At 34.6% G+C, this 17,361-nt stretch overlaps 1 protein-coding gene across 10 annotated transcripts in view; it reads right to left on the reverse strand.

Annotated features, from left to right (window-relative positions):
• Positions 1-17,361, reverse strand: part of RALGAPA1 (Ral GTPase activating protein catalytic subunit alpha 1) — a 113,773-nt gene that overhangs the window by 68,058 nt on the left and 28,354 nt on the right. For 5 of the 10 annotated variants that reach the window (XM_090141332.1, XM_090141326.1, XM_031593825.2 and 2 more), the window contains exons 14-19: positions 17,094-17,223; positions 16,136-16,373; positions 13,685-13,846; positions 9,270-9,410; positions 3,767-5,335; positions 1,831-1,955 (exon numbers count right to left, since the gene is read on the reverse strand). In XM_090141332.1, coding sequence (XP_089997458.1) covers positions 1,831-1,955; positions 3,767-5,335; positions 9,270-9,410; positions 13,685-13,846; positions 16,136-16,373; positions 17,094-17,223 — 2,365 coding nt within the window. The remainder of the gene's footprint in view (positions 1-1,830; positions 1,956-3,766; positions 5,336-9,269; positions 9,411-13,684; positions 13,847-16,135; positions 16,374-17,093; positions 17,224-17,361) is intronic. The other 5 variants (XM_031593826.2, XM_090141330.1, XM_090141327.1 and 2 more) reach the window with 3 other exon arrangements.

Below are 17,361 nucleotides of genomic sequence, written 5' to 3' on the forward strand. Positions count from 1 at the left end.
AAAATTAACATACACCACAAGCAAAAGAATTTTCCTAATTCACACGTTAATATTCCTATGTGTAAGCCAAAACCTTAGCATTGATTTAAGACAAAAAAAGAGCATGTAGAAGAAACAACACATACATATTTGCTCATGTAAACGTACACTGCTCTAGTTGAGTCTTTAAGACTCCTCACAGAGCAGAAAAGGCAGTGAAAAGTACAGCTGTCTGCTTCAGTGGGAACTAAGATAAACATTGATAAGCCTTTTTATGAAACAGCTTGAATTCTTTATGCATTGAAAATCAAGGGACTAAAGGCGAATTATCTTATGTCTAGTCACTTCACTTCTGCCTTTAACATCCTGCTACAAATTAGCTATTTACTTTAACTGATAATTCTAACAACATACAAGGTTTTAGTATTCAATTGATCAAGCAATCAAAAAATAGTAAGTTGGTACTCTTTTTTTTTTTTAAGACAGAATAACCATTTTTGTGTGCTAGATTGCAACTTCACTGGCAGGCAAAGTTTCATAGTGCTTATTCAAACTTACCTTGGGCTGTTTTTTTTTTCCTACCTGAGAAAAGTATCAATTTTTCAAATGTTTATTAATAGTTTTTGAATGTTGACTAACAATCAACATTCCTGCCCATCTATGTGAACATGAATAATGCTCCCTTTTCTTTTTTTTTTTCCTGCGATCAGAAAAACAGAAGTGATGACTTCTGTTTTACTGATGTGCATCCTGAAGTTTATATTTAATGTATTTCAAAACAGCATTTTCATCTTGCAACTCAAGATGAAACAAAGTCTGATAAAAATAAATTCAAAGCAACAGAGTAAAAAGCATACATGTGAACAAATCCTACAGGCCCTGTCTTACCACCTTTTAAAGATGATGATAAATAAATCAATTTTTCCAATCACTTTGAAAAATCTTCTTCTGTTCCTCATTTGCAACAACTATGATATTCGTTGACAACTTTTACACACAACTTTTACTTGACATGTCTAAAATAACCTTTTCCTTAAAAAAATAATAATTTAAAGGTACACAGCTTTGAAACAATCTCAATTATTACCCATTCTGTTCATTTTCAACATTTCTTTGAATATGTCCCCCTTCTGTGACACTTAACTAAGCCCTCAGAACACTTCAAATCAGTTGCTTTGTTTGGCAAGTACTAAAAGGTAACCAGAAATTATTGACTTAAAATTGATTGAAATTTTCCATTATGAAACATAACCACAACAACATTGCTGGAAAAGCGTAGGAAGAAATAATACAAAAAAATGGTTCTTCTAACAGAAAGTTATTTGCAAGAAATTATTCAACACTTCTAAGTGAAAGGAAAAAAAAAAAAGGAAAAACATGCAAATGTAGTTTTGTAGTCCGTTGCACTAACTAAAATTGTAGAGAATAGTACCACATTCCTGTACTCCAGTATGGTGCCTAAATACAGCAACACACTAAGCACATCAAATTTACACGTGAACATTTGCTTTGAAACTGCCTGTGTACGACAACCTTCTCAGTTGCAATTAAAACCATTTAATTCAATGAGACTAGTCACCAGCCAGTTACTTCTGCTCTGCTTGAAGAATGAAATTCTAATAGAAATGACAGAAAAAATGCATGAAATAACATAAGCCTGTGACAAAAATGATTTACAGCTAAGGAATATATTAGTGATATTCTGAAGTCTTTCTGATACATAAAATCCAGAGTAAGACTATCTTATTAAGTAGTGAGCTGACTTATGAAATCATTCATAAATGACACGAATATTCACACAGACATGCAGACTTACATATCATAAGATGTAGGAGAAGTTCAAAGGCTTACCAGTGTACTACCACTGCGGAGTCTCTCAGCTATAAATTCATCCATGAGGTCAGGAACATTTGTATTGCTACTGCCAATATCACTATCAATAGGGTGCAGCTTTTGACTCATGTCCTCTCTATTAGCTAAAAGCAAATGAATAATTGTATATAGTAAAGAACACATCAACACATATTCAAAACAAAAGATAAACAAAGAAGCCCTGCTAATAAGAAGAAATTAAAAATTCAAAATTGCCAAACATGCATTTTAAGACTCTCCCACTTTTTAAGCAGATTCTACTGTAGGAATTAGTAAAACCACTTCTTCCCACTAAGCAGGTGTTAGTGAATTTCCAGTAAAACCTTTAAGAGCAAGAAAGCTTATAGGTAAGCACTACTTAAAGTTGTTAATGCTTGCTTTAAGGATACAGCATGTATTCTTCCTCCATATAACAAAAAAAAATAAGTAATAAATCCTAAAAATTTTATACAATTCCTATAGGTACTCCTTCATTGCACTCTTAATGAAGAGCAATGTGGCACTGTATACATTTAGTGTAAATAGTGCAAATAAAAAATGTTATGTAATAAAATAACATGCTACTATTTTGAATGAAAATTCAATCTCTAGGTGGTCAACGGTGATGAACTATTAAGTTCACTCAATTATCAATTTGTATTTTTGATAGAATTGTACTTTCTGTATCTGACTGTGGATGCTATACCTAACTGTATGATCTTTTAAAGCTTTCAGGTTACCTCAGTTCATTTTTCCTCTGCAATAATTTTTCCCTCAGTGTCCTCTCTCATGGGACCACAACAGGGTTTTTGTTTATCCTAATAGTGAGGCTCTGCTAGATTTTATGGATTTCAAATAATTTTTCTCCAGAAGTTCAGATTCTGCATAGAAGCAGAAAACTTTTTTGAGGAAGGTGACAATCACATCACTGCCCACTTGTTATGGTGCTCTGCTTTCACAGACTGCCCTCAGGTGGCATTAACATCTCAATGCAGGATGCATTACAGAATCTGCTGTTAATCATGCCAGTGTAACAAGGTGAAAAAAGAAAACCTACATTACTGCTGAAAGTTAATTTATTGTTCGTTTAAGGTTATTTATGATTTGTACTAAGCCAATGGATATCAGAGCGACAGCCTTCTTTTTGATCAATCCATGGAGGTCTCACAGTAAGCAGGAGGACGATCAGGAGACCTTCATGAACATCCACGATGTTGCCAAGATGTAACTGTATCAATTTTGATGAGTGCATACAGAAAGGCCTACAGCACAATTCAAAAAAGAGTCACACAAAACCTTAAGACTACTCACAGAGAAATGTGATAACAAAATCATTTCAGTAACAGCTTTCTGTTCCAAACTACTTCTAAAAAGATATCTAAACTGACCTCCAAATGTAAATTTGAGGGGCCTTTTTGTTTTGGAGGAGGATAAGGAGGAGGGGGAGAGGAGGAGGAAGAAAATACACTAAATGAACCAGAAATAAAATTAACTGAACCTAGCTGGTAGGTAGCCAGGTCCTTCTGACAAACAAAGTAGTTGGAGCAGAATAGCACATTCTGATATAATGTGCGCGTGCCAGTCATTCAGTAGGCGGAATTTTGAGGCTCTATATGGTAGATGAAAATTCAAAATGTTCAAGGCTTAGTCTTTATTAGGTCATTTACTGTCTCTTCCTCTTCCCTAGCCTGATGGTCTTCAGCAGCAAAGAGGTTCAACCAAATATATTTAAAAGGAAAATTAGTAATTTAAAGTATGTAAAAGTAACTTAGGCTGGGAGAAAAATCAGCTGGCTATAGGCGCATGCATAACCAAACAGGAGAAGCAGTGATCATCCCAAAGCCTTTTGATTGCTTATCAGAGCTTGCTTCAGTTGCATTAAGCCAAACTGGTGCTGCCTTTCTCCTTTTGCACTCTGCACACTGTCAGTGCTCACCTGCAGCTCTCCTTCCAAAATAGCCCATTACATGACTGTACAGATCCCTCAGTGGAGCCTCTGCTGGCATTCTGTTCTGCCTCTGTGGGGAAACATTTGCCTTCGGCTTCGAAAGAGCATGTACAACAGTTTTATAAACACCACCCAGGGAGCCCTGCTGTTGCGCTGACTCCTGACCTGATGATCTAAATGCACTACGATTATGGAACTGATTAACTGCAATAGTTTCCTTTTGCAGCATGGCTGTTTGAGTTTCTGCAATTTCCTTACTTTGCTTGCTACTAAGTGAAGCAGCACTGATTGCATCTAGAGGTCTATACATTCCAGGTCTAACCAGCTCCACGGCAGCTGACGGGCTGGTGCTTGTATTGCTACTGCTGTTGTTGCTACCACTACCACTACTGTTGAAGCCACTAAGTTTACGAAGTCTTGCTTTCCATGCAGCCTCTTTGTTCTCAAGAGGATTGTAAAATTGAACCGATTCTGTAGATGGTCTAAAAGTTACATGAACGCTATTTCTTTTTTTAGCTGTTATTTTCATGATTTTGGCCCTATGAGTTACTGTTTCAGATATACTCCTTTTAGTTGGTGACAGCTTGCTTGTACCTGTGATGTGAGGCATTTGAGGGTTAACTTGTGCTTTAGGAAGAATTTTCTTTGCATGCATAACACGTGAGTTGGTTATTTTTTCGTTAAACTGAGCACTTTTATGCTTTTCAGCTAATGCTGCTTCCACAGCTGAATCTACATCAGCTTCAGTGGCTGCTTGCCTGTACAGATATCTTTTTCCTTCTTTGATGCTAGGACTACTTGGCCCATGATCAAACAGACTTTCACACTGTTTATCAATATTTAACTGTCTGACTTTATCGAGTGCTTCATTTCTTGCAAAAATGTCAATTTGAGTAGGCGCAATATTACTTATAAAGCCACTTTGGTTTTGTTCTAGGTGCAGCTCTGGGTTATCAGGTCTTTCTGTAACAGTGATGCTATTCGTGCATTGACCAGTCTGATCACTATTTTCTAATCCATCCAGTGGTAATCTATCATTCCTATTTACTGATGTATCACCTTCGTGAGCAGAAGCCTCACATTCATCTATCTCAAAGTTACCGCAAAGTTCTTCTTTTTCTTTAAGATATTCTCTCAGAGAGGAAAGAAGATCATCTTCACCTTCAAGGTCAACATACTGGTTTTGTTCAAAGGTTGTGTTTGCAAATTCTACTGGCCCTATTAAATGACAAAGATGGTCATAAATACTATCCCCAACTTCCAAGGAGGACTCTCTGCTATTTGAATCAGTAATATGGCTTTCAGTGGATCTATGCATTGAAGAGGTCTCAGTGGAACTTTGTAAACTTGGAGCATGATGGGATGAACTGTCAATGACAGGAACTGCACCTTTGGCTCGTTCAACTGCGAATGGTTCCAGGATGTCAGAGGTGCTGCTGCTTCGTGGCAGTGGTTGTTCCTCACTTAATGCACCAAAAACTTCACTTGGAGCATCCTCACTCTGTGAAAAATGTCTGACTCGAGGTGGACGTGGAAGAATTTGAGCATCATCAATGTCTGTAGGAAAAAAGCGTATGTAATACAAACCAGAATTTACATAGAAAAATAAAATGTATTTACTGCTACATTCTAATCATGTGATTGAAAAAGCCAGGAAAGTCCAGAGCCTTGTTTAATTATGTACAATGAAAATACTTTTTCAGTACTAGAGTGTTAAAAACAAACACATGTAATATCCAGTACAAAATGCAATATAAATGAGTTAGACCATCAGAACACAGTTTTAAATGTTAACATGCATGAGAACAGTGAGACCATGGAACATTTGGAAATACAGTTAAAGCTAGGGCTGTGCCAATAAGTTCAATAATTCAAGCAATATTATTCCAACTACCTTGAAGAAATGTTTACCTGTAAAAATTAGCTTAACAGTATTACTCTTCATAGAATTTACATCTTCAGAAAAATGCACAACTCCAAAGAGAACATGTAAGTTTTCTGGCAAATTAGTATTGTCTACTGAAGAGATAAACTATTACTTTTTTCATAACTTATGTGAACATACATAAATTACTGAAATATCAGAAACAATAGTAATGTAAAGTTATATATTACTGCAAACATAATGTAGTGTGTACCTGAAGACTCAGAATTTTTATTTATTTATTTAAAGTTTTTAAACAACAGAGAAGAGCTGAAGATGACTATAAATAATGGATATATATATATTTATATCTTTTTTCCCTAAAAGGATGTTTTGTGAAATGTCTCATCTTGAAATTGCAAAACTAAATGCTAAAAGGAAGCTAACCTCCCTACCTTCTTTCAGTTTTACCCAAGGAACTCATAAGAATTATCAAATTAAGAATTTGATAATAAAGATATTGAACAAATCCTGCAGCCACACAACAGTTAACATTGAAGTAAAATCACTTTTACTTACAACGAGACAAGAACCATTGTTATGACCACTTAAATTAGCAATTCCTTGTCTCTATTGAGGCTGCTAATACTTCACCATCGGTATAAGTCATAGTTAACTGCAAGAAAGCCACAGTTTCAACATGGGTCGTTGAGGAAATGTACAGAAATATATTCAGCCCACTTCATATCATCCACCAAAATAAAGAACTTTCACATTCCTCATCAAAATTCTTGATAAATAGGAATACTAAATACTATATAATCAACAACACAGACAAGGATAAGTGTCTCTTCAAAAAATTGCATGAATTCAACGCTCTTTATGGGATAGGAACTTGAAACATAAGATAAAAACAGCTTAGTTTTCCACTGGCTTCATTTTCATAGAATCATTTATTCTCCAGATTTATCTTTTAAGGCCTATCACTTGTTCTAGATCTCTTCTAAAAACAGGAATAACAATAAAGAGCTTAAATGAACAACAACACTTACTTGCCACAGTAAACAGACTTACCTTGTTGTTCTGTCTAATCTTCAGCACTGAGTGATACTTAAATTTACTGCATTTACTTAAATTCACGATATCACACAATTTAAGCCCCTTCCCCTCCCTCAAATCTGATGTGTTATTGTCAAAACCAAGAAATTACGTTGAATTGATTTTAAAATATTTCAGATGATTACTTCATAGATGTCAGCAACTATTTCAACATTATGATAATCCGAAGTCACCTTAAATGGCCATTTTGAAGTGCTCACACTTTTCTGAGAAAGTCAGAGCTGAAGCTGAATTTTGTCATAATTTCCTTCTGAGCAAAGCATATAACCCGGAGGAATCAGATACATTTGCACTTAACATATGTGTTGAAATAAGATGAAAAGTTCAATTTTTCAAGGAAACTCTAATTTGAAAATTAAGTTTGACCTGATTCAAAGTTTACTGAACTCTATAGCAGCTATTAGACAAGACATAGAAGTCTACGGTGAGAGTAGACATACAAGCTCTTTCAGAAAATAAACATGAACTGAGAATAGCTGTATAGTGCACAATTTATTAACCTTTTCCTTTCTCTTCAGCTTTCATCGACAGCAAATTTTTCAACAATATTCCTATTCTGTTTATTACTGACTATACAGAGTAGCATCCTCTGAAATGAAGGGTGTCACTCTTTAGCTAGAATTAGTATTTCAGATTCTTTAATTGATTTAGGCAGATACTAGCAGGGATTATTCTTAAATAGTTTCTGCGTAGCTTTAAGAAATAGGTTTTAATGAAGGCAGCATCTGAGGATCACAGGATGCATCTAAAACTTGTATAATAATATAACTGATGAAATTAATATGATAAAGTGATCTCATCCTAAGCCTCAATATGCATGTTTGATAAACTCCACTTTTATCAGCCTAAGGATAGCATACTAGGCAAGCATGCAGTGATTATGATTTTCTAGAATGTTAAAAATTACTGGATGGAGAACTCTAAAAGCACGCCAAGCAGCTCCACACATTGAAATAAATTCAGCTAGATTTATTTCAACATTGATCCAGTATTACTTAACAGGCGCTCACGTATGTGTGAATAGCACATACAAGTACACACAGATTTTCATACAAACATGTAGTGCTTGTGCCAGTAGAAAATTCATTTTTGTAAAACAGAAGAAATTAAGGAAATACACTGTTATTGTAATATCAGCACTGAAAATATAGATAATGTTTTAAAATCCAAATGAACAGCCTCCATGGAAATCAGAGCTCACGCCTGCACACTAGTTACAATCAAAATGGGAATCTAACAATTCCTAAAGAGTTTTTACCAAACACGTTACAATTGTTGCTGCAGAGGACTGTATCTTTAACAGTGCACTTATTTGGAAGAAATACTATCTGCTTCCTAAGAAGCTGGACTAAGGAAGAAAGTGAAATTGGCAGTTCTAGCTAATCCCAATTGATTGCAACTTTCCTTACACCAACCTAACCTCCTATTTTTCTGCTTGAAGATGGAAAGAAAAGGCAGCTTTTCAGCATTAGGTGGGAAACATGTATGCTAAAATACATGCACATTCTGGCATGTATATGACAATAAAGTCTGATTTCCAACGTACAGTTCTTGATTCTTCTTGGGTAATAGAGGCAGGTGAGAAGTGCAAAAAAAATTAAACCTATCTTATTTACAAAAATATACTAAGTCCTATTTGTATGTAGCCTTCCGAATGCAATTTTGTTTTTTTCATTCATTGAGACAAAGGTATAATATAACAGTCAGCTTACACTTTACTAATTTCTACCCAATAGCTGGAATACAAGGAAAAAAATGACAATATTATCTGTAACATTTCATATGAAATAATCCTAACTGTCTTATCTATTTGCTGAAAGAAAATTATCCAAAAGAAAACTACTGTGAAAAATTCTAGCTAATCATCCTGTGTGGCCAAATACAACATTACAGAAAATTACAAATCTGTAAAGACAGATGATTTGGAAAACCAAATGTAGAATCCAGAATCCAATACTGTATATATATGCATAATATTTTTATATATTAATAAAATCAGGCACTCTGTAAAGCATATTAAATGAAACCACACACTTCATAAGGGTTTTTTTTCATGGGAGCTAAATTACATCATTATCATGGCTGGCCACACAACATCCAGAACTGAAATCAGGAATTTAAGAAGAAAGATGTAAATGGCAAGTCAAACTAAAACTTCCTCCTTTTCCTCCCTTATTAATGACAAAATCTTTACATGAGCTGTACTCTCTGGTAGACAGAAGTTGTATTACTGCTTACCAAATAATTATAAAAGCAAGATATTCCTCTTGTTTTATTTTTTATGATAGTAAACATTGGCACAGCACTAACTTCTAACAGTTCCAGAATGAATTGGAAAATAGCATGATATTTTACATAACTCCAAATATTCGTTCTTAATCTCTTCCCCTCTCCCCCCATCCCCCAAGTATTTTTACTTTCAAAAAATTAACTATTTTGCAGAATTTGAAAGCAGAAGGTTTAAAAAAGTGATAAAGGGGGTGCAGAAATTAGCAGAGGTGGCACTACCTGAAAGCTCATCAGAAAGGGGAGTGAGAACAATATCAGGCAAGAAGGGTTTGGAAGTATGGATCAGAACAGGAGCACTTTTAGCACTGCGTATATAGGCCGATGGCAGAGCACATTCACCAATGGATCGGCTTCTCATGGCTTTAAAAAGGAAAAGAAAGAAGTGGGGAAGGAAAAAAGAAGAGTGACTATAATGAAAGGCTCGTGTCACAGAAAAAGCAGCAACAGAGAAAACAAAGATAAAAAGGAAGAAAATTTAAAAATTAAAACATTTCAGCACGGCAGATATTGGCAGAGCTGTAAGAAAGAAAAAAAATCAGTGGACACATAAGACATTTTGAGTTTTTAATTTTTATGTAAAGCAGTAACAATGCCTTTATTACGACTATTACAGAGATTTTGCATTCGAAAACCAAGAAACTAATTAACAGTTTTTTCCTACTGCATCAAGGGTTGAAAAATCAAAGTTAAAGCCACTCCACAAGCACTCAGAAATTTAGATTTTCTTAAACAGAAAAACAACTTACTCTACATTTATATTTTTCTACTTTCCTTTGGATTACTCACAGACAAGTATATCTAAATTTTACCTGTAACCATAGTCTTTAATTCAAGATTCTCAGAAAGAGATTCAAAAATGTGAAAAGAAAATAAGCAACTGTATGTGGAGAAACTTCCAATACAATACAGCATGTTTCTGCATTAAAAATGAAGAGATTGAAATGAAATTGTTTGTCAACAAAGTGTTACATTCTTATTTTTCTAGATATTGAATAAATCTTGCTAAACTGATCCTAATTAATCTCTTTTGTATCTGCTCTCCTGCCAACAGTCCCTATAGAAAGAAAACTTAAATAAGAATTGTAGGAATAGGATCAAGGTCATACGTATAGCTTTTCCAATAGATCTGAATTGAACATTTATTACACTTGTTTTCCTTTATCAGAGTAAGATATCGCAAGAACTGATATTGCATTCAATCTCAAAGTACAGCAAAAGTTCTTCAGAAAGTAACGTTTATAGTTTCAAGCAGTTTTCAGATAATTGCAAATTTGAGAACTTATGCTAAGACAGTTGTTGATGAGCTTATTTTAAGGAAAATTTAGTGCATCTTAAACACTGCCAGCACAGCATTTAGGTAGTCTTTGAACTTTTGTATGCATAATTTCAAAACAACAGGGAATATACCCTCTGAAATTTCAGTGCTTCTGATCTGCATGGAAGTCATAAGAACAGAATGGAGTACAGGAAAGCTGGAGCACAAATCACTTACACATCAGGTTAGAGAACTGTCCCTAACACAGCAACAAGAAGATAACTTCTGTAGGCCAACATATATAGAGCAGAAAACACATTTGACAAATGCAGCACACCTTAAGCAGAATCTTAACGTCAGTATGGAAAAAAAAAAATTCAGAAAGACAAATGTTTTAAGAATGAAGCCATTCATTTAACCTCATAAGACAGAAAGCAACTTTTTTTTTAAAAAAAGCAATTACCTGCACAGTTGTAAGTTCTCTTTAAGAGATACAACATTAAAATTCAGAATACAGCAATAGTTAGCTGCATTGCATTCATCATTATGCATTTTTAAATGAATCTAGGCAAGGGAAAAAAAAATATCAAGCTACTTAGAAAACAGCAAACTCTTGAGATTGGATACCATGTTGAATGCAAATCATTAAAGAGAAGCGTTCCTTCTAATTTGACTGAATCTTTCCCACCATTTTACATTGATTCTAGCAAGAGGGGTCAGGACTTCTCACTGACTGTTTGGAAGAAGGAAATTTTAGAGATACTTAAAAGGAAAATTACTCTGAGATGCTGTAAAACGTGATCTCCCTGAATATTTTAAATAAGATGTGTCATATCAATTAATTAGCTGAGTAGAGGCAGATTTGAGACCAGGATGTGAACTAGGTATTTGCTGCTTTAAAACCTTCCACTATTGTCTACAGAAAAAAAGCAGAGGAATGGAATCCTAGATTCTTTCTGTCCTGATATTTTTATAGGACTAGGACCTGCTGCCTAGGCTACAAATTCCATACCTTGCCCTAAAAAGATTTTTCAACCCGTATGCATATCACATTTAAAGGCCCTTTACCAAAAATTACTTTACATAAGTTCAGGCTAAAAATGTACACACTGCATATCAGAAAAGCTGTGATTTTTGTTTGAGTAAACCACATACACACAAAGTTGGTGCAGCCATAGATGTGCGCTGGTATGAGGATGGCTCGAAAAACAAAGGTTTGCAGACGTACACAAAATGTGTACAACAAAAAACAGAAGAAAAAGAAAACCCAGCTTTTTCTTACCATAAAATATTCGACATGCACATCTCCCCTACTCAGATATAAAGAGCATATTACTCACAATCACAGGAAATATATAGTATATCAGTTATCATGCAACACGTCCAAGGTCTGTCTCAGTTCCTGGTTTTGCTTGTGGCATTACTATTAAATTGAAGGAGACAATCTGACCAGCAAAATGCTATACAAAAAATTTCACTTACTGTCACTGTCAGCCACTTTTTTAATATGCAACCCTGTTTTAACTGGTGCAAACTAGGAAGAACCTTATCAGGACTCGTAGCAGACCTGAGACAGTAAGAAGGGCATATGCTTATGTAGTATATGCTTCATCAACACCTTAAAACCTGAAGAGTTTGGGACTCCAGAGCTGGCAACTTTGTCTGGGCTTTTAATCTTTTAAAACTATCCTACCAATACTGAGATGCTTATCCACAAGTGGTGTACTACAATATAAATAGATCTGAAATTTTAACTGGTCATAAAAGTATAAACTTGGCTTATTAATATCAAATATGTAAGTAGACAAGGAACCAAATGAAGGAAGCTAAAGTACAGTGAAACTAAAATCAGATTAGTTTGCTACTTATGAGGTCAATACATAGCTTGATTAGATAAACTCAATGATTTTAGGGCTAACATCATATGAATAGTCATCTTTCAAATAGAAGCAAAATAAAACCTTTATAAAACTGATCAAGCGGTATAACTTTCTTACAGAACATCTGAAATAACAGTATGAGAGGGAGAAATTTTAACATGAGCTTTACCTTGTTAAGACAATTAAGACTTAACGAGAAAAACATTGCAACAGTCAATCACAGACTATTTACAGAGAAGCAGAAATTACATTTAAAGTATTTGTGATCTCTAAGGAAAAATGCTGAGTCAAGCTAGAGCAGTCAGCATGAAATAAAGGAAAAGCTGTGTAGCATCTGAATACAGGAAATACACATTTTTGGAGTAGTGTTTACAACTAATCAGCTCTGCCAACCAAATAGAAGACTTCAGATGCTACTAGTAAACAAAATGTAAAAATGGAGTAAGATAATTTCTTTAGATGTTCAAATAGAAACGTTGGCAAAATAATCTGTGACAGAAAAAAAAACACAAAAAATCTTTTCTTTGTGACAAGATAACTATGTTCATTTCTGAAAAGCTAACATAACTGAATGCATATTCAACTACTAATATGCATTCCTGCTTCCTAAACTGTGCCAGATTGTATCTGCTCCCAAGAAGTATCAGTGAAGAAAAAAATGCATCATGACTGAAGTCATTACTATTACAGAGATAGTGAAAAAGCAAAAGATAGTCCTTAAAATGTTATTTTAAATGAAAAAGCACAGAGAGTATAACCTTCCTTCACATAATGGATAGCACCAAGATCCGCAAGATGAGACAAGAGAACAAAGAAATTAGAAGTCCAGTTCAATAAGACATTGCACTCAAATCATACAAATGGAAATGAGTCTTCTTTTGAGCGACCCACCTAAAGCACTGTCTAGCATCACTCATTTCTAACTAAAGAGCATCTGCAAGTAATGAAATTGTGAAGTAAGTCACTTCAGAAACAGCGAACTGCACACATTTGCACCAATCTCTCATTAACACAAGACTCTGGGTATAGTAAAAGAAAACAGGTTTTATGAATTATGCAGATACGTATATATTTCTTGCACTTTTCTTTCTGCAGCTGGAAAATATTCAACTTATTTTGTGCACTATTTAGGAAAATGCAGACTTAAAGAGCCACCTATCCATAACATTGCTCAAACCATTCCAGCTTTTTTTTTTTTTTTGTCTTTTTCACACACTTACAACTGTATTATTTTTCTAATGTAGGCTAAGCATGCAATCAACTTATTCAAAATTAAACTATATCTGCATTACTTTCATTTACTGCAATTGTAGTAACAACAAGCTATTCAGCTGCCCTCAAAACATGCAAGACTGCACAATTTACACTTCCATCTTCAACTAGTTACTTAAGAAAGTATACTTCTATGGAAAAAAGTCAACCGTGTAGCTACAAAGCCAATTATTAATTCCTTCTCCCTTCTCAAATGTCACTTATATCAGCACTTAACAGATACATACCAACAGTTTTCTGCCGTACTATGCTTCTTGCCTTTTCAGTTCCTGGAGATCCAGTGGTTGTAGCACTCCGTTGTCTCATTGGCGCCTGTCCAGGCTGATCACGGCTCCAGCCTCTAGAAAAGGACTTATCCACTGAAGACTTGGGGAATTCATGACCAACTCCTGCAAAAATAGAATTGCAAATCTATACACTTCTATGCTAGCATCACCAGAGAGTTGTGCTCTTTCAGAGAGATTTAAAGTTGGATAGAATAAATGACTGGAGCTAGCATGACGCTAAAAGCCAAGCAGCTAATTACTATTTTTTTTAAGTATCTCTGAGCCCACTCAGCATTAACTGAGGGATCCTGAAACTGTTTCAGAAGTGCTATCATGCGATTGTGATTTTCTTTTCTGATCAAGTGAGTCCAAAATCACAGGAAAACTGGTTTTGAAAAGATCATAGGCAAGATGTGTAATAGAATGTTTTCTTTCAACTTTTGCTATTTCTATTAGACAAAACATGCAAAATCATACATGATGTACCATTAACACTGCCACTGTTTGTCAAATAACTGTGACTTGAGGAACATGAAATAAAGATAAAATATTTTAACACCAAACACGTAACTAAGTAAAACAGAACATAAGAACATAATAACATAAGAAACATAAGTCTTCAAAAATTCACACACACACACAAAAAGAAAATAGTGTAAGGAGATCAAAAAAAGATGTAAAGATGTAACAAAATCAGAATTGAGATTTATATCAAATTAAATACAGCTCATAAGCGGAATCTTCCAAAAACTGTAAAAAAAAAAAAAAAGAAAAGAAAAAGAAAAAAAGATATCCCAGTGAACTGAAAAAACATTTGCAATGTATTTCTTTACTCACACTGAACTGACTCATGATCACAAATTGTGATCACAATTAAATCATTAAAGGGCATCTCCTTGGAAATTGTGCCTTCATAGTACACATTCATTATAATTAACAAATGAGCAGGTCCAAACAAATTGGGCATAATATTTAAGTGATTAATTATTTCCCAAATCCACTAGAGCTAGTTCTGCAACCCACAGTTAACAAGAAGCTTTATCTGGAATTTTGCTACTGAAAGTTAGCATAAACTCTTCTCAAGTGGCTCCATATGGGTGATGCAGACAGTTCAAAATATTTTTAAAGACTGTATTCAAAATAACAATATACATTCTTATCCAACATCATACTTATTTTTTAAACTCTCTTATGGACAAAAGAAAAAATCTATATAGTACAGGCAAACAAAAATGTACGGTCTGGAACAAACTCTCAAGGTCAACTGAAGAGAAAAGAAAGTTTGTTCAGCTGTCATGTAGCAGAAGAAGAAAATGAAAGTGTGAAATGCCTGTGCCCAAGATGAGGAACGAGACGTGAAATTTTTTACTTTACTTTTTACTTTACTACAAACAGCTTATAGGAACATTCTCTTTAAAATAGGGCACTGATTATTTCTCACTCACTAGGGAAGTAGTGAGTACCTTCCCTCGGGTTTGAATGGAGAACCACATCAATCAGAATACAGAGAGATTAAAAAGTAGATGAAAACCATACTTGTTCTCCACCCTTATTACTCGTCTTACACATAATTCTGCCTCTTACTATTAGATCTCAAAGCTCTTTTTAAAGAAGATCAGTATTATTCCCCTTGTTTTACAGATGACTAAAGCAAGGCAGAAATCATTTCTCATGGTGACACGCAGAAATTCAGTTTCTAATCTGGGAACAGAATCCAGGTTTTGTTGATGTCAATTCAGCATTCTATGCAAAAGGACAGACTTCCTGTCTCAACAGTAGCAATATCAGCAAGTAGCTACCCTCTTTCCCTATGTTTTGTCCCACACAGTTTTTTCTACATCATATAGGAATCAGCTTAAAAATTGATACCATAAACATGGCACTAGTATACTTTCACCTCAACAGTCAGTCACTTTCACAAAACCAATCTTCTCCATGATTTTGCAGTGAGTTATTTCTCCAAACCTACATTCATCTAACATTTCACCTTTTATCAACATTTTTAAGATTTCAAGATCAATGTTCCAGTTAAGCCTGCAATAGCCACTTTCTACCCACTTAATTGTCACCAGACATGTAATCTTCCCTAATTTCAAGGCATTACGATTGGGGACTCAACTATTTAATTGTTTTGATAACAGTAGAAAGGTATAACCCATGGCAGCATACAATTTTTGGTTTAATTCTACACATCTTTAAGAATTAAATTCTTACGAGCCTATTTGCCGGACTGCACATTTGTGGTAGCATTTTGTGGTGGTTATAAAAAGCAGCTTTATCTTATAGAAACTAGGTTATTTTAGGTGATAGAGAAGCCTAACTGTATCCTGAAAACACTGGACTAAAGCTCTGATGATCTAACATCTCATTAGTTCTGCTTAGATTCTTATGATGACCACAGTGTTGTCTTACCTTTGCCTTTGTGTTTTTTCTGCTTCTGCTCACTTAACTTATCCAATGGCAGGTCACTGAGGTCCAGACTGTACAGGTTTCTGGCTAACACTTTAGTTAGGGTCTCCATTGTCAGTGACCACTCAGTGGCCAGCTCTTCCCAGTATGTCAGTGATGACATGACAGACAGTAAGTCATCCCAAAGTTCTCGAGAGATGTACACATTTAGATTTGCTTTGATCCAAGCTACTATAAGAGTCTAAGAATAAAATGAGAAATGTTGGCTTATCAACAAAAGATGACAATAATCAAACATTACTGCTTAAAAAGAAGTACCTAACTGCCATAGAAATTTGTGTTCATTTCCTCACCATTACTTACAGACTTTTCATGAATAATCAATTAACATGTGCTTTTGATTTAAATATAGGAGCAACTGATTTAACTTCTGTAAGATCTTACCATATTTTACAAGTTTTGCCAGACAGTTTTATAACACTATTCTCAATTAGTTCTCATCACATTTGTAACTTTACTGTCCTTTTTTTTTTTTTCCCCTTCTAAAGAATCTGAGGACATTATAGAGAAGGCATCATAACATCATTTTGCAAATATGAAGTTTGAAGTCATCTATTATAGATATAAAAAGGAATACAAAAATCAGTTCAATAGGCAAAGATAGCACGGAAGACTTTGTGCTGACCTGAGCTAAGATTTTATTCTGCAACGGAATTGGACTAAAATTATCAGTTAACTCAACTAATGAAATGCATTTCTTTTTAATTTCACTGTGATGTGAAAACAATTATTAGAACGCCATTAATTTTAGACAGTATAAGATGTAGCCAAATGCTTAACCCACGCCATTCACATTATCTGGACAATCAATGTCCTAAGATGACAAATCAGTCAACAGTAGTTGATGTGTCTTGGTTAAAATTAAACTGAATTAATTAAATTGAATTTATGGTTTAATTGCCTGGAAAAGAGGTCCCGCAAGTCTTCCTGCTAAAGTGGAATTTTTTCTTCCTTGATACTGCAAGAAAGTCTGGGGTGGTATTTTCAGCACAGATTCAGTAACTCTGAGCAGCACAAGTAGCATTTGTTCCCTGCAAAGCAATATTAAATTTAAAGTCAGCACTTTGTTATATTTCTATATATACCAAGATAGTTCTAAAAATAATATCTGAGCTTGATTTTCTCAAATACACTGCAAACAACCTAACTTGGTTGCTGTAAAAGAAATT

This window comes from Phasianus colchicus, chromosome 5, assembly GCF_987193195.1.
Source record: "Phasianus colchicus chromosome 5, bPhaCol1.hap1.1, whole genome shotgun sequence".
Classification (NCBI taxonomy): Eukaryota; Metazoa; Chordata; class Aves; order Galliformes; family Phasianidae; genus Phasianus; species Phasianus colchicus.